Source organism: Tenrec ecaudatus, chromosome 6 (genome assembly GCF_050624435.1).
Source record: "Tenrec ecaudatus isolate mTenEca1 chromosome 6, mTenEca1.hap1, whole genome shotgun sequence".
Taxonomy (NCBI): Eukaryota; Metazoa; Chordata; class Mammalia; order Afrosoricida; family Tenrecidae; genus Tenrec; species Tenrec ecaudatus.
This window is the reverse complement of record NC_134535.1, coordinates 23,260,153-23,282,174: the sequence shown is the minus strand read 5'-3', so window position 1 is coordinate 23,282,174 and position 22,022 is coordinate 23,260,153. Positions and strand designations below refer to the sequence as shown.

The window sequence follows — 22,022 nt, the reverse complement described above, 5'->3', positions numbered from 1 at the left end:
GTGGAAGAAAGCTTTGGTTCCATAAAGATAACAGTCAAGGGAACACTATGGAGCTGTTTTGCTTGGGGGGGTGACACGTGGAGTCGCCATGAGTCGGAATCAACTCATGGCTTTTGTTTGTTTGTTTGTTTGTTTGTTTGTTCATTAGGCTATAAGTCACATCCTCTCGGCGCCGTGTATGTCTTTTTCACGAGTGTATCCCTATCACAAAGGAAGTCTGGTGGTGCAGAGGTTAAGCACTCCGCTGTTAATGGAAAGATTGGCGGGTCACACCTCTCGGCAGGTCGAAGGGAGAGAAGACCTGGCAATCTGCTCCCATAAACATTAAAGCCCAGGAAATTCTACCATGGAGACATTCCTGCTGTGCCCTACAGGGCTGTGATGAGTCAGAACCACCCCGTCACCACCCTGGTGCTGACTCTGAAGTGGTGCTCAATCAGGAATGTTGATGTACAGAGCTGGGGTGAGTGAGAAAGAAGCTGTCAACGCTGAGCTGGCTCAAAGCTTTTAGGAGCAATAGGCAAAGAACTAAGGAGAGACCATGAATAGTTGTTTCAAAAAGTAAGAGCTGCCTAGTTTATAAAAAGCTAAGCGGGCACAGTGGTTACCTGTTAAGACTGCTAATGGAAACGCTAGCAGTTCGAAACCACCAGCTGCTCTGAGGGAGAAAGACGAGGCTTTCTACTCCCGTAAAGAGTTACTGTCTTGGGAACACACAGGGGAGTTCTGCTCTGTCCTACAAAGTGGCTAGCAGTCAGGATTGACTCGATGGCACTGAGCTTGGGATTTTGTTTGTGTTTGGGAATGATGTCAAGTGCCACCCAGATGTCCAAGAAGATGAAAAACAAACCATACAAAGGCTATTGGTTTGGGTGATGGGAACTTTGAGAGCAGATGCATGAGAAATGAGAATAGTTAAAGCCAAGGAGTGTGTAGGCTGTCAGAACATGGAATGTGACTTGTAAAATTGTCCATGAATCCTTGAATGGGTAAGAAATGCAGACTCTGGGGGAAGTGGCTGTTGGTGTTAGGGGAGAATGTTCTCTCCATGAGATAAGGATTCCTAATGCAATTAAATCTGAGGGGATGACAGAAGATGATCGCTAAAGTCCTTCATTTGTACCAGAAAACAACAACAAAACATGAGACCCAGGACTGTGCAGGAACCAATCCCTGATCCCTTTACTGAGTTAGCAGTCATTCGGTGCCTGCTGGTCCCTTTGCATCATTTAGGTCTCATTTCCAAGGTCACCTTCTCGTCCTATCATACAACTCTGTTTAGCTTCCTTCGTAGCCAGAGTGCATGACTGAGTGAAATTGTATATTTATTTGCTCACTGACTTAGTTTCTCTTTTCCATGATGGGAAGTCTTCTGCCTTCTACACCAGTGCTTTTCCAATGTAATGATGGATAATGTTAAACTTCAAAGCCATATTCATAGGAAACCATATTTGGCATAGGAGCAATTGTGAGGATGGCACAGGACTGGCAGTGCTCCGTGCAGTTGTGCAGAGGGTTGCCATGGATCGAAGCCCACTCAATGGCACCTCACAGCACAGCAAAAACAATATTTGGAATTGAGAGACTATTCATTGGTTCCCTCGCATCTCACACAAGAAGCTGGCTCCCTAGCCACGGAGCAAGGCTGGCCCCAATGAGATATCACTACCTCCCTAGATATCATTCACCTTGCCAGTGTCCATACCATTCAATCTAGCCGATTATGGTTATAAATGGATGGGGTTCAAAGATTATAGAGATGTTCACCTGCTGAGGTCTAAGGACATCTAGTACCAACTCCAAAAACAAACGAACTCACTGCCAATTTCAATATTGACTCATACAATTTTATAGGACAGGGCAGAATTGTCCCTGTGAGTTTCTGAGATTGTAACTCTGCATGGAGTAGAAAGTCCCATTTTTCTCCCTTGAAGTAACTGGTGGTTTCAAACTTCTGATCTTGTGGTTAGTAAAAGAAAGGGCCCTTTTAATTTCCAGGCTTTCAAATCAAAACATCAACTCTCTGAACACAGTTTCAAGCATGGTTGTCTTAGAAGCTCTAGGAAGTAGCAGCGTGGTTCTTAGCTCCATTTCATGCATGAGAAAGAAGAGACGGAGAGGTCATCTAGTCAGTAGTCAGATGGGATTCAAATCCAACTGGGGTGGGGTGTGAGTCGGGGGTATATATTCTGATCTCCAGATTCTACCCTGATCACTCTTTCAGAGTGACTGTGATGGACTCCCCTCCAGCCACATTCAGTTCCAATCACATCACCGCCCCTTAGCCCCTCCTTCACTGGAGAAGAATCCACAGGACGCACAGAGCAAGAGTGACCTCCGTTTTGTTCCTTTGAGTTTCACAATCTTTTGGGTAGACTCAAGGAGCATACCTTGGTGGTCTTGCTTTATCAAAGACTGGAAGTGTAGGGAGCCTAGCTGTCTTTGTTAGATGGCGCTGCTATCCTAGAAATACCTGAAGCAGTGGCTTTCACAAACAGACATTTATTTCACCCCCGTTTGGGAACCTAGATATCCAGATTCAGGGCCCAGCTCTAATGGAAGGCTCTCTCTGTACTTTCTGAACAAAACCCCAGGTTCAATGCCTCTGGGCCAACAGTCCTCAGTCCCTTGGTGATCTCCATATGGTATCTATCCGTCCTGAATGTGAACTTGCTTGTCTTTGTGTGCAATCTGCTCTTTCTCTACCTCAGAGGGGGCTAGGTTCAAGACACACCCTATCTGGATATGGTCTCGTGAACACAATAAAGAAACTCTCTTTCCCAAAGGGAGTGCATGCACAGGTATAGGCTAAGGATTCCAACTCATAGCTTGTGGGGAAACACAATGCAATTCAAAATGCTGGTCTTGGCTCAAGCAAAAGATTCCTAGGGGATCCATACAAAGACTCAAAGATAAGCTTACTAATACATTTTTCTCGTTTGCTATATGCCAGACACGTTCTACAAATCATATCACGTAAGCCATTGTCACCCGACAAGGTGCACATCTGGCAACGCAGAAGGCGAAGGAGAAGACGTAGACCTGGGAGAGAAGGGGCAAAGAGAACACGGAAAAACAAGATAACTCAGAGGACCAAAGGGAGAAAAGTTCAGAACAAAGGGGGGGGGGGAATGGGACAAGAGCCTACCCCTAGTGTGGCTCCCTCCTGTGGTTCTGAGTAGGCTGTCTCTGAGGGCTAACAGCTGGGAAGCCACGGTCCCTCAGAAAATCTTCTCTCTGTATGATGCACACCTACCATGTGGCTCACGGCCCCAGCAGCTTTTCCACCACACGGAAGACCCCTCAGGGCCCCTGTTGACCCGAAACGTCAGCCCTGCCAGGCCAACTCTCCCTTGGGGCAGCAACGTCAAAGAAGGAAAGGGGAAGTTTGAGAAGTCTGAGAAGGAAGAGGGACAGGACGAAGGAAGGACTGACTATATGATGCTGCTTTCCATCTCTTCACAGTATGTTCCCCTCAAGTCATTGCTCCATGAACTGATTCAAATAAAACAGGCAAATAAAACCATGCATGCTCCCAAACCAATGGTTGCTGAATGAATTCTGACTCATGGAAACTGTGTCCCAAAGGGTTTCTCTCTCTCTCTCTCTCTCTCTCTCTCTCTCTCTCTCTCTCTCCCCGCTTCCTCTCTGTCTCTCTCTCCCTCTTGTGTTCCCCACAGAGCATGAAGGACAGTGGCACTCTGAACTCACTTGCATTATATACCAAAGCTTTCTTATAATCACACACACACACACACACACACACACACACACATACACACACACTTCAGCAGGGAGTGTCCATTTATTTCTGGAAATTCCTCAGCAAGTGACGCTCCTATACCCCTTGTCTACCGTCGGCTTGTCCTGGCTGCAATCTGCTCCATGTAGGAATTTTCTACCAACACTGCACCCCACACCCCCGCCCCCCGCGCGCGCAATGTAATGTCATGCAGAAGACTCAAAGGAAAAGGTAAAGGGATTAGCAGATCGATCGACGGAAGATATTAATGCTCTTTCATGTCGGGTCAAGGAAGGACTTGATTTCATCAGGAGAATAGACCTCGGGTATTCCAAAGAGTCTCTGGATTAAAATCCTATTAAACCCACATCAGCCTCTCCAGGAGGCACTTGAGAAGGTCGGGGTTTCTTTAACATGTCACCATAATTAACCTTCCCTTAAGCTGTTTTGGGTGGGGAACTTTAGCAATTAAGAAACTGAACACTTTCATTTTCTATCACCCATGCGGCCTTTTGAACGGTTTAAAGATGAGAATGGAAAGTCGTTTCGCCTCATCGATTGGAGGGGTCCAGCTCTCCCGTCAACCTACTGTCAGACCTGCCTGGGGATCGGAGCACCTCAAGATAAAGAGCATTTTGTCCAGAGAAAGAATCAAAGGCTCAGCTCTACCGCGATGCTTTTTCCTCTAATCGTTCTCCCGCAGAGTCCCAGGGAAAGAGCGAGCCACCCCCGATAAAAGATCCATCCCCGGACCAGATTTCCCCTTCACAAAATATACGCGAAAACCCAATGAGCCGCCTCCCCACAGCTGGAAGGTCAGCCACGCGTATGCCTCGGCAGCAGTTCACTTACACACGACTTAAGGTCTCAGTTCTCGCGTGTTGCACATGGGTAGCACATTCGGCTGCCAGCCAGAGGCTAAAGGGCCAAGTCCTCCAGGTGTCCTGGTGCAAGTCCTTCCAACCTTGGACAAAGACCTGGTGGCCAAGTTCCCCAAGCAAACCCAGTCCTCCAAAACCACAGGATAAACATCACTAATAGCACTGAACTGAGCGTTGAAGAGTGCTGGAGAGGCCAATGATTCGTTGAATATACATATAAATATATTTGATTAAATTAATATAGATTAAATATATAATTGATATCTCATTCTAAATAATTAAATACATATATTTAATTCTCTCTGACAAAGGTGGGGAGCCATGATGAGTCAGCAGCCCCTCAGACATAGCTGGTAAAATAAGATCAGCAAAGCAGCCACAGACAGAGGCAACCATTAAGGGATGAGATGGGAATCACCCGGACAAAACCCGGGTGGGGGGAACATAAGTACTTTTAAAGGAGCAGCCTCCGCAGTTTTTCCATCTGTAGTTAAAACCCCAGCTCAGCTTCAGATACAAAAGCACTGCCACTCTGAGCACAGAGGAGAGGGACCCTGCCAGGGAACCAAGGAGGCTACACTCACTCTCTAGGCACCTTCAGGATGCTGTGTACCCTCAGAGTGAAGCCTAGCTGGTGGACGTCGCCACGGATACCAAGTCCCTCAGCCCTGGCTTCAGGGGCCTTTGCCAGACCGTGGGCTCTTTAAACCCAGGCCATTTTCACCCTCTCCCCACAAAGCTCCTACCACAGTGCCTGGAACACAGCAAGCACGCACTGTCTGGAAACTGCTCACCAGCTGCACTGTGCCTCGAGGCAAATCATGGTCTTGGTTCATCTCATGAAAACTTCCTGGGGCCACACAACTTCTGAGGAAATTTTCCCAATCTCAGACTCTATGCAAAAGTAGTTGTGTGGCTTTTGGGGTGGGGCGGGGGGATCCCTAGGCTCACACCAAAGTCCCTGGGAAGGTGGTGCAAGCACCTAGATGTCAAACCTCAAGGTTGGCAGTTCAAACCCATCTTTGGCACCATGGAAGAAAGCATTGGCCATCTTCTTCATATTGATTTCAGACAAGAAACCTGCAGCAGTTCCACTCTGTGCCAACGCGGGGGCCTTGTGAGCTGGACTTGACAGGTTCTTGGTTTGAGCTGTGTTTGCTTACGGGCACTCGGATCATTATACACCAGAGTGCTCCTTAGAGGCAAGCATGACAATACCTCGTCTCACATACTTTGGACATGTGGTCAGGAGAGACCAGTCCCTGGAGAAGGACATCCTGCTTGCTACAGTAGAGGGCTTGCAAAGAAGAGGAAGGCACTCAATGAGAAGGATGACCACAGTGGCTGCAACAAGGGGTCAAACATCACGCCACTGGTGAGGATGGTGCTGGGCCCAGTAGGGTTTCCTTTGGTTGTGCGTAGAGTCGCTACGCACCAACTCGAATGCCCCTAACAAGAACAACATACCACTGTTTATAACACTGAGAATTCAAGGTAAGCTTAGAGCGCATCCTTTAAGTCGTTAAAACATGTTCTGCACTGAACTCGGTGGTGTACTTGTGTTCTTTCATCTAACCTATAGGGCGGAGACTCTTGTTACTTCCTGTTGTATACAGTGGCAGACTTAGAATTCCAGAAAATTGCCCCAAAGTGTGCCCAGTGTGGAGCGTTGTGGTTCAGGGCTCTGAGCTCGACCACAGCCCCCTGAGGAATCTCCCTCCATACCCTCCAGCCCTTCAGCCAATCTGTCTATCCCTTCCAAGGCTCCCCAAGACACCACCTGCCTGTCAGTCAATTGCTTTGATTCCTTGGCCCCTGGGCCCCAGCCCGCCGGGTCCCACCTGCTCCAACCACAGGCGGAGCTGGCCCCAGGATCTGGCTAGCCCTTTGTCCTGGAGGCCCTGCTGCCCCTGTTGGGAGCAGGTGGCTGGAAAATCAGGCGAGGGCAGTCATCAGGGAAGCAGCTTAGGAGGCTGAGGGGGAAAAACAGGGAAACTGGACTTGCCTGGGCATCCCCAGGCCTCACCCCCCAGTGACCAGAGCCCATCTGCACAGCTGGCCCTTCACCTTCAGCTCAGGCAGAATCCCGGGCTGGACTTCCGTGCCTTGGGGACAGGAAGACAAAGGCAGGAGAGGAACTGTCCTTCAAGACACTGTTTCAGGGGCCTGCTTACGAAGTGGCACCTGTGTCCATTTAAAGCACCTCTTCCTATTCATGTGCTCTGTTTAGTGACAGAAACTGACGATCTCTTGCCCTACAGCCTTCAACCTTTTTTAAAGAAATATTTGCCTTTAAAATTGAAATGCTAACGATTGGGTTATTTAGATTAAAAAAATAGTTTGTCTGAATATGTTTCAGTCATAAAAGTGCAGCCACCTTGTCCTTCGATATCCTTCTCAGGGTGACTGCAACGGTGACAACAAGGACATGCTGTCATTTCTTCAGCCCGCCCTGTGCACCAAGGAGCCCTGGTGGTATTGTAGGGTCAGCAGTTTGAAACCACCAGCCTCTCCAGGGAATAAAGATGAAGCTTTCCGCTCCGCGAAGATGTTGCAGCTTCAGAAAGCCAAAGGGACAGTTCTCCGTCCTATAGAGTCACTCTGAGTAGGATTCTACTTGATGACAGTGGGTTTGGTATGACTTCTCTGCGATCCCTTGGGTGGTGTACGCAGTTTAGCCCCTGGATGCTAACTGAAAGGCTGTCCCTTTGAGGTGCCTCCAAAGAAAGGCATGGTAGCCTGCTCCAGAAATCCACAGCCATGGAAACCAATGGAGCATTTCTAGTCTCCACCTATGGGGCTGCCATGAATGAGACCAAATCAAGGTCAATTGCTAGTCTTACAAGTGACTATAACATGTTAAACGCTGTTCTGGGTGCCTTCCCTACATCTTCTTAACATTTTAATAGTCTTCGGGGCTTGGTATTCATTTGGGCCATTATTTTAAATATATATAGATATATAGCTATATAGATAGATAAATCATTTTATTGTGGGCTCTTACAGCTCTTATACCAATCCATACATCAATTGTATCAAGCACATATGTTGCCATCATTTTCAAAAAATTTCCTTTCTACTTGAACCCTTGGTATCAGTGCCTCTTTCCCCCCCTCTTCCACCCTCCCGCCCTCGTGAACCCTTGATAAATTATAAGTTATTATTATTTTCATATCTTACAATGTCCACTGTCTCCCTTCACCCATGTTTCTGTTGTTTGTCCCCCTGGGGTGGAGCGGTTACACGAAGATCATCTCGATTGGTTTCCCTTTCTCCTCCTTCTCCCTCCACCTTCCCCCAACCCTCATGCATTGCTACTCCCATTACTGTTCCTGAGGGGTTTATCTGTCCTGGACTCCATATGTCGAGAGCTCTGATCTGTACATGGGGCTACTATTTTATGAAAAAAAAAAAGACAGAGTCCTTGTGTCAGTAAGCTCCTCTAATTCTCACCTGTGTCTTTCTTCTTGTCCCGGGAAAGCTCGTGGACAGTGGCACCAATGTCGTGCCGCAGGATCTTGATGATGTTCGCCAGAGCAGGGATGCTGCGTTTATCCAGAAAAGTGAAAAATTCATATTCATCTTTCTTTGAACGCGAAGGCCTGGATTCGATGTGGGTGAGATTTATGTCATTCTCCTGGAAGGAAAAATTGGGAGCATAAATGGGACAGCCACTAGGGTGATCAGGAGGAATCACAGAGGGGAGAAGTCATGAAAGGAGACAGCCAGAGGAAAGCTCACTAAAAATGAGATGAAGAGATCGAAAAGGCAGGCTCATTCTAGGAGTCAAGGCAAACACGTGAGGTGGCAAAGGGGGTCTACATTTTCTCCTGCAAAGCCAAGAGACAAAGGCAGGAGGTGAGAGACATAGTTCAAGCATCCTTTTCCCAAATGAAATGCCATAGAGTTGATCAAGTCTACAGACGCACGAGTGGAACCTGTTGAATGGGTCCGCGGAAGTCAGCTTCCTGCATTTAAATCTAAACCCTAAGTGACATGGACTGTGAGCCCTGAGAACAATTTGCTCTGATGTTTCCAACCCTCGGTTCCTTCTCTAGTCTTTGATGGTCTTAATGATTCCTGCTCTGAGAGCTTGCGGGGCACGTTGGAAGAGATGATGTGAACACCCTGGCTGGCACACACACAGAGTAAATGCTCAGTAAAAACGACCTAGTGTGTTGTTGTTGTTGTTGTTGTTGTCATTGAGTCAAATCCAACCCATAGCAACCCTACGTGCCATCCTTTCAGCCACTGTGTGATCGAAAGCACTCGTCCTTAGGAGTTTCATATACTTGCTTTTTAGTAAGTTAGCTAACACACATGCATGCCGGCACTCACTGGGCACCAGCCACTCTCTGGGACTTGGGGTGCACAGACCAAGATGCTTACACTCAAGTGTGAGAGGGCAGGTGACAAACACAATCAATAACTCTTGTATATATTACAGTAAAGACTCCTTAGGAGACACAGTTGGCGAAGTACTCCACTAGCAGGTGAAAGGCTGGCTGTTCAAATCCGACAAGAGGAAGGAAGCTCAGAAGACAAGCCTGGCAGTCTGCTTCTGATGGGCTCCCCCTTGAAGATCCTACGGGACGGCTCCAGTCTGCACCCACAGGTTTGCCCCACAGGAGTCAGAATCGACTCAACAGCAATGGAGGACCAAAAGAGTGATGCGCCCTAATTAATCGTCAGTGAGGGACTAGGTGGGGGCTCTGGGGTGGGGCAAGCCGAGGTACTAGACAGGGTAGTCATGTGAGGGTTCATTGGGAAGATGAAGGTATTTCAGATGGTTAATAGAAGGGACAGCGATGAGGCCAGGATGGTCAGGATGGAGAAGCTGAGGCAGGAGGGGATGAAGACAAGGTCAGAGATGTCCCAAGGTGGAGGCAAGTCAGGGAATCATTGCAGATGTTGGGGAAATGTAGCGGGAAAACCAAAACTGCTTCCCACTCAGAAAACCTCACCGCAAAAAAAACCAGAAAGAAAAGAAAGCTTTGTCATAGAATGAGCATGAAAGCAGAATGAGAAGCCTCACCGGCTAAAGCAGTCGCACCCTTTATTCTGTTTTGTAGGTGCCATCAAGTCGGTTCCGGCCCTTAGCAGCCCTTGTGCAGCAGAAGGGACACTGCCTGGCCCTGTGTCACCCTCACTGTTGTTCCTATGTTTGAGCGCATTGATGCAGCCGCTGTGTCAATCCAGCCTGTCAAAGGTCTTCCTCTGTTTCCCTGCCCCTTAACTTTACCAAGCATGATGTCCTTCTCCGGGGCCTGGTCTCTCCTGAAAGCATCCTTGATACGCTCAACCACACACAGTTAACCCGCTGCCATGAAGTTGATTCTGACTCAGGGCCACCCTCCATGGGGTTCCCAGGACTGTGTATTTTTACAGGAGCCGACAGCCTCATCGTCCTCCCTTCAAGCAGTTGCTGAGTCTGCACGGCAGCCCACAGTGCCGCCAGCGCTCCTTACATCTGCTTCAAGACAACTCTTCACCAACAACAATAAAACCTCATTTCAGAAGAGTTCATGGTAGCACATAATGACCCCGGAGGACAGAGCAGAGCTGCTCCATCGGGTTTCCAAGGCTGTAAATCTTTAAGGAAGCAAAATGCTTCATCTTTCTCCTGGGAAGTGGCTGGGGATTCCAGGTGCTGCCCTTTCAGCCAACAGCTGGGTACTTAACCCCTGCAGGTTTGGCTCCTTTATGTAAAATGATGACTGGTTCTTAAATAGTCGTTGAGTGGCGCACGTGGGTAAGTGTTCAACTGTTAGCTCTAAGGTTGTCCCTGAGAACCCACACAAAGGCACCTCGCAGGAAAGGCCTGGCCACCTACCTTGAGACTCCGATGGGACAGTTCTGTTCTGCACTCATGGGGCTGCCCTGAGCCAGAGCCCTTGATGACAAATCACAAGAAGAAGGCTAGCCCTCAAATTGGAGCGCCCGATGACATCATCTGGTCATTCTGTTTTCCATGAACTTTTGGAAGCCCCTCACACCAGAAAGCTACTTACCTATGTTTTATTGAATTTTGAATGCATCTGACTCTGTGGCTCAAAAGAAATTATGGAGAGTTTGCAAAGAGCAGGGATTCCAGAATTCTTCACTGGGCACATGCAGGGCCCATTTATGGAAGAGACAATTATTGCAACACCCAGGGGAAACGTCTTGCTTTAACATCGGGAATGTGTGCATCGGGGTGGTATCCTTTTACCACACTTATACCACGTGTATGCTGAACAAATATTCCAGGAACTCGATGATGTGAACAAGAATGCAGCGTCCGGATTGGAGGAAGGGTCATCAAGAACCCATGCAGATGATACAACGTTGCTGAAGGCAAAGAGGATGGGAAACATTGATGAAGATCCAAGACCAGAGCCTTCGGTATGATAGATTACCCGCATAAGATAAAGAACAGTCATAACCTCACAACTAGACTGATAAGCAATATCACAATGAAAGAAGAAAAGATTGACGTTGTCATAGAATGAAATATACTTGAATCCACAATCGACACCCATGGAAGCAGCAGGGCAAGTCTGAGCAAAAGACCTCTTTCAAGTGTTAAAATGCAATGGTGTCACTTTGAGGTCTGAGGTGCACCTGAGCCAAACCATGGCATTGTCATATACATGCAAGAGTCCAAAGAGCTGATGCCTTCCAATGGGGGTGTCCATAAACAATATGAAATATTCCACGGGCTGCCAAAAAGACAAACAAATCTGTGTCAGGGGGAGTCCAGGCAGCGTATGTACAGCCTTAGAAACACGCACACACTGTGGACACGTCGTTTAAAGAGAGAAGTCCCTGGAGAAGGCCATCATGCTTGGTAAAGCAGAATGTCAACCCACAAGATGGATGGTCCACGTCACACGATGGGCTGCCACAGAAGCTGCCACAAGGGACCCCGACATAGCAACAATTGTGAGGATAGCACAGACCCGGGAAGGGTTTCCTTCCATTAGCCTTGGGGTGGCTATGAGCCAGTGTGAACTGGAGCTACCTAACAATAACAACAAGCACTCTGAATTAACACCTCTAGGTGTTGGGTGCTGACGAAGAACAGGGAAGGTACCATGGACTTGTCAAAAGAACAAATCCATCTGTCTTGGAAGAAGTACAGCCAGAATGGTTCTTAGAAGCAAGGATGACAAGGTTTCATCTCACATACTTGACAAGAGAGACAAGTCCGTGGAAAAGGATAGCATGCTTGGTAGAGCAGAACTTGGCCCCTGTGGGTTTCTGAGACTTTAACTCTTTAAGGAGTAAAAAGCCTCATCTTTCTGTGGTAGAGCAGCTGGTGGTTTCGAACTGCTGAGTTTGTGGTTAGTAGTTCAACTCGTAACTGCTACGTCACCAGGGCATCATACAACCACCACCAGGTTAGCATAAAATCAGTAATCACGCTGCCATCTAGTCAATTCTGACTCATAGAACTCCCCTCGCTGCAGTTCAGAGACTAATCTTAACAGAAGCTCACTGCCAGAACTCTCTCACGTGGAGCTGCAGTGAGTTCGCTGGCCACTTTTTGTTTAGCAGCTGAGGGTTTATCCACTGCACCACCAGAGATCGTTCAAGCCCAAACAGGCTTCCTTCCTGCTGGCTCGTCCAGATCAACCCTGAGTGTGCACGATGCAGTTATTGCCTCAGGACTTTCCAACTGAGAACACATCCCTGGGAGCTGCCACTAGGTAATTCGAAGCAAGGTCCTGCCGAGAGAGAACCTGCCGAGGCGGGGAGGCAGCTTCTTTGGCAAACAGAGGTTGTTGCCTTAACCACGCAAAGAGCAGTGTCATCCTTCCTGGCTTAGGAAGAAAGGGGGGGGGCTAGCTTTCACCTGCTGTTTACCTAAGTCGGAACTTTAAAACTATGACTTAACCTCTCCCTGCTTTTTATGGAGCAGGGGGCACAGAGGATGACTGTCCCTCTTCGGTGTTTATTTGTGGAAGAGTTTGGAAAGGGGACTGGGGTTGAGGAAGTGCTGGAAAGCTACTATAGGCTGTTAGCGCTCCCCACCCACACTCCACCCCTTGAAATCGCCTCTTCCAGAGAGAAGCGCCACACTTGGGAAACTGGCACAGAGTCATTTATGCCCCAGGATCCAGTCTTTCTCATTGTAGACATCTAACTGGAGTGGGGTCAGCAGTTGGGGGAGGAGACAGGGCACAAATGGTTCAACCAACTGAAAGTTGGAGGGTTGGAGGTTCAAGTGCACCCATCTGGATGTATCTTGAAAGAAAGACTTGGTGATCTACTCTCCATTTTCTCCCACCAAAACTCAGCCATCAAGAACCCAATGGAGTACAGGTCTACTTTGATACACAGGTCACCATGAGTAGGAATCAACTGAATGGCAAATGGTGACTGGGGAAATTTGACAAGTCATTCATCACACTTTGCAAGTGACCTAAATCTCCAACAATGGAGGAAGGACTCGGGGGGAGGGGGGGTTGAGTGTAATCACCCAGAGGAAGATTATGAAGGCATATGACAGCAATGTGACAGCAACAATGTGCACAGGTGTTAATTCAAGCTCTGTGCACCGTGGATGGCTCTAGGTAATGTACCTAAGGATGGGTTTCCTTTCTGTTTGCTGTCATTTCTTTTGCGTGGTTCAACTTAATTTTTTTTATTCTTTTAGGAGGGCAAATAAAAAAACAATTGCTACAAAACTGAAGAAACTTTTATAAAATTAAAATATCAAAAAGTGACCCTCTCTTTTGAGATCTCTCCTCCATGGGGTCCACCCTGTCCTACTGGGCTGCTGTGAGTGGGGATCAACTCAATGACAGCGAGTCTGAGTGAGATCTAGACACCTCGGATAACAATGCTTCCATCCCTCTCATCCTCGTTCAAAAGAGCAAAGGTCACAAAGCACCACGTCAGCTTTATTAATGGACACTCAGTAGGCTGTGCTTCCCAACCCTGAACATAGAGCCGCATCTTCCCGGAAGTGCCCCACATTAAATTTTACGCATCATTAATGTTGACTTTAGCCCAAAATGTTTGCAGCTCTTTTCTTTAGAGCATGTTTTTAAAGTGGTGAGGGAAAACTGAACAAATCTTAAGATGGGATTGGGCTAGAGAGAGAATTTCCTAGGCCAAAACATGCTGTTACCTTGTAGTAAATAAGTTGGGGGAAATGTCTTAATCTACTTAGGAGGAGGACTTGAAGCACTTGAGGATAAAGACCACCAATTTCAGCCTTCAGTGTGAATTATAATTCATTGTAAAGAAAACCCAAATCCTCACAACTAGACCAATAGGTAACATCCTAATAAAGAAAACATTGACGTCGTCGAGGATTTGGTCATGATTGGATCTACAACCAGTGCTCATGAGAGCAGCAGTCAAAAGATGAAAATACACATTGCATTAAGTAAATCTGCTGAAAAGGCCTCTTTGGAGTGTTCAAAAGCAAGGAGTTGACTCTGAGGACTAAGGTGCCCCTGACCCAAACCATCGTATTTTCAATGGCCTCGTACGCATTTGACAGCTGGACATTGAACAAGGAACACAAAGAAGAATCAACGTGTTTGAATTATAATTCTGGGTAAGAACTTCAGAAGTACACTGGACCGCCAAAAGAACAAACTGATCTGTCTTGGAAGAAATATAGCCAGAATTATCCTTATACTAGGCAAGAACAGAGAAACTTTGTCTCACTCACTTCGGGCATATTATCAGGAAATACTAGTTTTTGAAGATGACCACAATGCTTTGCAAAGTAAAAACCCAAACCAAATTCACTGTCATCGAGTCAATGCTGACTCACAGTGACCCCCAGAAGGTTTTTGACTGTGACTGTTGACGGGAGTGGAAAGCCCAGTCTTTTTCCCGCGGAGCTACTGGTGGGTTCTAAATGCCAACCCCTGCGGATTGCAGCTCAACGCATAACCACTCCACCCCGGCGCTCCCTTTGCGAAGTGAAGTGCCATCACAAAGAGCAAGGCTCTCAGCAAGATGGGTCGACAGGCTGGCTGCAACGATGAGCTCAAACAATGACAAGTGTGGAGATGGTGCAGGATCAGGAGGTGCTGTGTTGGTGGTACATAACGACACCTAACAGCCAGGGATAATTCGAAGACACACGAGAGAATGTTCCAAGTCATCAGCCTCATGTACACAGAGAGGAGCATCCGGTGATTTATACAACCTCACACCGTGCCCGCTTCATGATCATTGGTAGGTTTCCATTGGTAGAGTTATTGCATAAGTACATCTCACTGAGAATTCCCCTATATTTTCTCGGACACATTACCAAACATGGTGTATCTGTCTAACAGGGTGTCTTTCTAATGATGTGTCCAAAGTAAGCGAGGCAAAGTCTTCATATCCTTGCTCTTGGCTCTACTTGCTCTAAGACTGATCTGTTTGTTCTTCTGAAATCTGCACTGTCAATGTTCTTCACGGACACCATGGTTTCTTCCCTTAGCATGGTTGCCCAATTCTGTTACACACAATTTTGCTGTGAGTCAGGGCCTACTCTATGACAACTAACAATAACAACAAGGAGGGATTATATCCTTGGATCTCAAACATGCTCAGAGCTTTGTTCCTTCTCTGAGAGAATCTATCAGAAGGTGCTAGTGGAGGTGGGCAGAGAAAGGAAAACCTCTTTTTTGCAACTTACCACCCCTCCTCTAAGACGCCTCCTTTAATTTCATCGCCTATTCCTAAGAAACAAAAACTCCCAGGAGATTCTTCTGCTATGAAGGCATGATGCTTGAGCTATTGTCGTCGTACAGTCGGATCTGACTCAAAGGGGCCCTGTGTACAAAAGAATGAAACGTGGCTGAGTCCTGCCACAGCCTCACAATTGTTCTTATGGCTGAACCCAGGAGGAAGCCACGGTCTCAATCCATCTTGTTAAGTATTGTCCTCTTTTTGGTTGATCCTCTACTTTACCAAGCATGATGTCTTTCTCAAGGAACTGGTCCTGATAACATTTCCAAAGTTCATGAGACAAAGTCTTGGCATCCTTGCTTCCAAAGAGCATTCTGGCTGTACTCCTATGCAGACAGATTTGTTTTGTTCTTTCTGCCATCTACAGCTCTCTCTTCACCAGCCCTATCATTCAAATACACCGACTCCTCTCTGGTCTTCCTTAGTCAGTGTCCGACTTTCACATGCACATGAGGCGATTGTGAATACCTTGGCTTGGGTCAAGTGCACCTCAAAGCAACATGCTAGGTTCTCAACATTTAAGGAGTGTGGCAGATGTACTTAGTGTAAGGCATGAATACTAGCTAGCATGAGCTAGTAGAGGCTACAATTACACAGAGCTACACAAGCTGTTTACATAAATGGTCATAGACGTGAGGGTTGGAACACCTCAGGAGGGGCAGTGGGATGTTTGCAGATTATCCAGTTTTAGGGGTTGGGGTATTTTTCTAATCATTTGACTTCAATTCACTGGAATATCTGCTTCATTCTTCCCATCACCCAGCCCACGTCAACACCACATATTTATATCTCTTCTCCTAAGGATTGTCCCAATGATATTTTATAAAGATCAAAGCTCATGTCGTATGGTTCCCTTTGACACCATTCCCAGCTGAGGTCTATAAGGCCACAGTTCCCATGACAGACAACACTGTCTCTTCATGGGATGGTGAATTCAATGCCATTCATGCCAGGAAGAGGACTTTCAAGCAGATGTCAAAGCTGGCCACTTTTTGAGTGGTCTTTCCTCCTCTGCGGAGCAGTGATGCATGCCTATGTGTGATGCATTGGTATGTGCTCTTGGCCATGAGGACTAGGAAAGCTTCCACACCTAGCACTGAGTTGGTATGGCTGAATGGTGTAGGTTCCCATGGCTGTTGCTGTTAGTGACTCTACGTAAGGCTTGCTTAACTGTCCTGGTTAGATCACTGCTGTGCTGCAGAGGACTAACGGAAGAGCCCTCTGGTCCTGCCGGTAAGCAGCGGTAACTGTGGCAGTACTTAGCACCCTTGCAGCAGGCAGGGGATTCCCTCAGATGGAATGGTCCCCCGCCCCCTCCTACCACCCACCATTGCCAACCTTGGAAGAATTAGATTTATTTTTTATCCTTTGTCACTACTAAGGAAAGCTTATTGCTACAATGATCTTTGCTTGGATTCTGCTCTGCTGCTTGTTGCTTGTTTTGGCAGGAGCAGCACTTGAAATTGATGCCTTCCAGCCTCCTACAGGGGAGATGTTACCTTTAAGGGATGTCAGACATACCTCCCTGTAATTTCCGCTCAGAGTCCTTTTGCATCTGAACTCATAGAAAAGAAGTAGGACTCCTCTTTCATGGCAGCCTTTTAAATGTTTCCATGAAACTGTTTTGTTCCCTCAAGTAGCACTGGTGGCACAATGGTTAAGTGCTAGACTGCCAACCACTTGCTGCTGGACTCTAGCAAAGACCTTGGGACCTGCTGCCATAAGGATTAAACCCACTTGCTTGAGTAGATTCCAACTCATAGCAACCCTTTCAGACAGAGTAGAACTGCCCTAGTTTCTGAGGCTGAAATAATTCTTCCAAAGAGTGGCTAGTGAGTTTGAACTGTCAACCTTGCAGTTAGCCACCCAACGTTTAGTCTGCTACACCAGTGTGCTATACTGTCAGAAAGATCACAAGCTAGGAAGCCACATGGGGCAGTTCGATTTTGACATGTAGGGTCAATACTGACTCAGTGACATACAAGAACAGCCTTATGGCCCTCGCCTTATCTTTCTCTCTTCTAGGCAAATAATCATAGTCCTTCAACTATGTTTCAAAGACCGAAGAATTTAAGGGTCCCTGGTGTTTCATGCTGTTTTGTTGTGGAGAGGTGCTGTCAAGTCAGTTCTGACTCACAGTGACCTTGTGTCCAATAGAATGAAGTGCTGCCTAGCCCTGTGCCTCTTCAAAATCGCTGTTATATTTGAGCCCAGTGTTGTGTATCAGTCATCTCCTTGGTGGCCTTCTTCTTTTTTGCTCTCTCTCCACTTTACCTGCTATTATATATTTTGCAGGGACAATGGTTTTGGGGTTTTTAGTGTGTTTGTTTGTTTGTTTGTTTGTTTGTTTGTTTGTTTGTTTGTTTGGGGCTGCTATCCATAGGTTTTCAGTGACCAATCCCTCGGTAGTGGACTGCTGACTCTTTCTTTAAGGTCTGCTCTTAGTCTGGAAGCTCCTCTGAAACCAGTTCATCTTGGGAAAACCTACTGGAATTTAAAATACCAATGGCATGGTTTCCTGCAAACCACCAAAAATCACAGCAACACACCAATCATGGCAGTCTATCAAAGGTTGGTTCACAACCCCCTAAAACAATGGCACAAAGAAGTAGGGATAACAATCATCTACCTGGCTCTTACTATGTGCTAGAAGGTGCAGAACTGGGCAGCGCTTCACTCCACTGTACTTAGGGTTTCTAGGAGCCGATGGCACCTAACAGCAGCAATGCGTGCCAGATCTCACACACACACACACACACACACACACACACAGCTATTGAGTGCTTTTCATCTTGCCTTGGTAACTTAGTTACTTGTGGTTTGTTTATTTATTAGGTTGGAAACCTGCTATTTACTTTTTATTAACTATGACTTGGGTCTAAAGGGCAACTTCGCAAGGAGATAATGTCAAAGAGCTGTCTAGTAGGAAGGTTAAACAATTACACAGCAGCACTTTATTAATATTTTCTTTCTCATAAACAGCTTATCACTGAGAAAGTATTCTGTTCAGATGAGCTGCTTGTTCATCACTGAGCAGATTTTTTTTATTTCCCATTGAGAAATCAGATTAAATTTAATTTAATAACCTCAGGGTAAAAGTTATTGACTCAAACACAATACTTCTTTTATAAATGTAGGAAAGGTGAATAAAACAATCCAAACTTCATAATTCATTTGCTCCTATTTAAATCTAATTCCCATCTCGATTGAACACTATAGGGATGAGGACTACATAGAAGTATATATAATGATATGCATGAATATATGTTATACATATGCGTGTATAGATAGGTGCCCTCAAGTCCAAGTCAGAGCAACCCCACGTGACAGAAAAGAACTTCCCAGGAGGCTATCCAGAGTCTAATCTTTATGAGAGCCGGGTGTCAGGTCTTTCTCTTGCATAGGGGCTGGGTGGATTGCAATGGCTAGTATGTCTATTAGCACTTAGCCCTCTGTATCATCAGGGATCCTTACATATAAACATACACTCATGAACCAAAAACCAAACCCACAGTCATGGAGTTGATGCTGACTCATGGGGACCCTACCCTGAAGCTATGCATCTTTAGCAGAGCAGGCAGTCCCAGCCTTGGAAAGGCGGGAGGGTTTGAATCACCAACCTTGCTCTTGGCAGTCTATGATCTAGCTCAGAGCACCACCAGAGATCCGTTGTTGTTAGGCTCCATGAAGTCAGCTCTGCCTCATGGCAACCCTATACACATGGAAGGAAGCATTGTCCCTGCCCATGCCAGCCTCACCCTTGTTCCTATGTTTGAGCTCATTGAGGCAGCTACTGTGTCCATTCATCTTGTTGAAGGCCTTCCTCTTTTCTACTGACCCTCTACTTTACTGAGCATAATGGCTTGCTCCAGGGACTGGTTTCTCCTTACAATGTGTCCAAAAAAACCTCACTGTTCTTGCTTCCAAGGAGTATTCTGGCTGTACTGGTTCTGAGACAGATTTGTCAGTTATTTGGGCACTCCATGGTGCTTTCAATATTCTTCCTCAGCTCCATCATTCAAATGCATTGACTCTTCTTTGGCCTTCTTTATTCAGTGTCCAATTTTCATACACATATGAGGTGACTGAAAATACTATAGTGTGGGTCAGGTGCACCTTGGTTCTCAAAATGACATCCTTGCTCTTCAACATTTTAAATGGTGTTGTGTAGTAGATTTACTCGATGCAATGTGTTGCTTGATCGCTTGACTGCTGCTTCCATGACCATTGGTTGTGCATGCGAGCAAGATGAAAGCCGTGACAACGTCAACCTTTTCTCCATTTATCATGATGTTTCCTATTGGCCCAGTGGCAAGGATTTTGGTCTTCTTACCATTGAGTCATAATCAAAGCTACAATCTTTGATCTTCATCAGCAAGTGCTTCAAGTCCTCTTCACTTTCAGCAATCAAGGTTGTATCGTCTGCATATCACAATTCATTGATAAGGTTGCCTTCGATCCTGATTCCACATTCTTCTTCATATTATCCAGCTTCTCTGAGTATTTTCTCAGCATTCAGATTGAGTAAGTATGGTGAGAGGGTACAACCTTGAGGCACATCTTTCTTGAATTTAAACCATGTGATATTCCCTGGTTCTGTTCACACAGCTGCCTCATGATGGCACAATTAGATGCTCTGGAATTCCCTTTCTTCTAGACCTATCGTAGTTTATTTTGATCTTCACAGTTGATTGCCTTGGCATAGGCAATAAAACCCAACAAAAAATCTTTCTGATATATATATATGTGTGTATATATATATATATATATATATATATATATATATATATATATATATACCATAGTGAATGAAGGAGGAAGTGCAGAGTGGAGACCCAAGGCCCATTTGTCAGCCACTGGAGATCCCCTCACAGAAGGGTTTAGGGGAGGAGATGGGTCAGTCAGGGTGTGATGTAGTACCGATGAAGAACACAGCTTTCTCCCAGATCCTGGATGCTTCCGCCCCCCAACTACCATGATCCAAATTCTATCGTGCAGGACTGGATAGAGCAGAGGTTGTACACTGGTGCATATGGGAGCTGGAGGCACAGGGAATCCAGGGTGGATATACCTTCAGGACCAGGGGTGTGAGGGGCGATACTGGGAGAGTAGAGGGTGAGTGGGTTGGAAAGAGGGAATGGATTACAAGGATCCACATGTGACCTCCTCCCTGAGAGATGGACGGCAGAGAAGGGGGGGGAAGGGAGACTCCGGATAGGGCAAGATATGACAAAATAGCAATCTATAAATTATCAAGGGCTCATTAGGGAGGGGGGAGCAGTGAGGGGGGGTGGAAAGAGGACCTGATGCAAAGGGCTTAAGTGGAGAGCAAATGCTTTGAAAATGATTGGGGCAAAGAATGTACAGATGTGCTTCATACAACTGATGTATGTATATGTATGGATTGTGATAAGAGTTGTGTGAGCCCCTAATAAAATGTTTTAAAAAAATCTTTCTGGTATTTTCTGTTTCAGCCAAGATCCATCTGCCATCAGCAACAACATTGTCCCTTATTCTATATCTTCTTCTAAATCCAGTCTGAACGACTGGCAGCTCACTATCAATGCCCTGCTGCAACCATTGTTGGATGATCTTCAGCAACATTTACGTGTATGTGATATTAATGATATTGCTCTATAATTTGCACACTCCGTTAAGTCACTTTTCTTTAGAATAAGTACAAATGCGAATCTCTTCCAATCATTGGTTAAGCTGTCTTCCAAATTTCTTGGCAAAGACGAGTGAGTGCTTCCAGTACTTTATCAGTTTATTTAAACATTTCAATTGGTCTTTCATCAATTCCTGAAACCTTGGTTTGGGACTAATGGCTTCAGTGCAGCTGCTCCCTTCAGTGCCGTTGAACTGGTGGAGTACCACTCAGTTCTTTATGCTACGGTGACTCTGTGGATTCTTTCTGTTCTCTCCAGAGATCCTAATATACATACAGACATACATGATTGTATATAAATATTGGGTCACGCACACCTTAGTCAAATATGTGTGTATATGTATACATAAACTGCATTAGCTTTTAATTAAAATTTTCCATGATTTCTGAAGCACACATACATATATATGACTCTGGACCCATAGAAAATATAATGATGACTCAGTCAGATGTGACCCAGAGATGCTTCTGGAAGACCCATCACGATGGCCACCCAAGAAAAACCCCAAGACCAGTTCAAACTCGTACTGGTGGGTGATGGTGGTACTGGAAAATGACATATGTGAAACGTCACCTGACCGGTGAATTTGAGAAGTATGTAGCTACCTTGGGTGTTGAGGCCCATCCCCTTGTGTTCTGAACGAACAGAGGACCTATTCAATTCAACGTGTGGGATGCAGCTGGTCAAGAGAAATGTGGAGGACTGAGAGATGGCTATTAGATTGAAGCCCAGTGTGCCATTATAATGTCCGACGTAGCCTCAAGGGTTACCTACAAGAATGTGCCTACCTGGCATAGGGATCTGGTTCTAGTATGTGAAAACATACCCATCGTGCTGGGTGGCAACAAAGTGGACATTAAGGACAGGAAAGTGAAGGCAAAATCCATTGTCTTCCACCGAAAGGAGAACCTTAGGTCCTATGACATCTCTACCAAAGGTAACTACAGCTTTGACAAGCCCTTCCTTTGGCTTGCTGGAAAACTCATTGGAGAGCCTGACTTGGAGTTGGTTGCCAGGCCTGCTCCTGCCCACCCCCCACCCCCC

The 22,022-nt window shown here is 46.2% G+C and overlaps 1 protein-coding gene across 1 annotated transcript in view; it reads right to left on the bottom strand.

Annotated features, from left to right (window-relative positions):
* PAH (phenylalanine hydroxylase) overlaps positions 1-22,022 on the bottom strand; it is an 86,743-nt gene that overhangs the window by 52,355 nt on the left and 12,366 nt on the right. Inside the window, exon 3 of the mRNA XM_075552710.1 lies at positions 8,077-8,260. Coding sequence (XP_075408825.1) covers positions 8,077-8,260 — 184 coding nt within the window. The remainder of the gene's footprint in view (positions 1-8,076; positions 8,261-22,022) is intronic.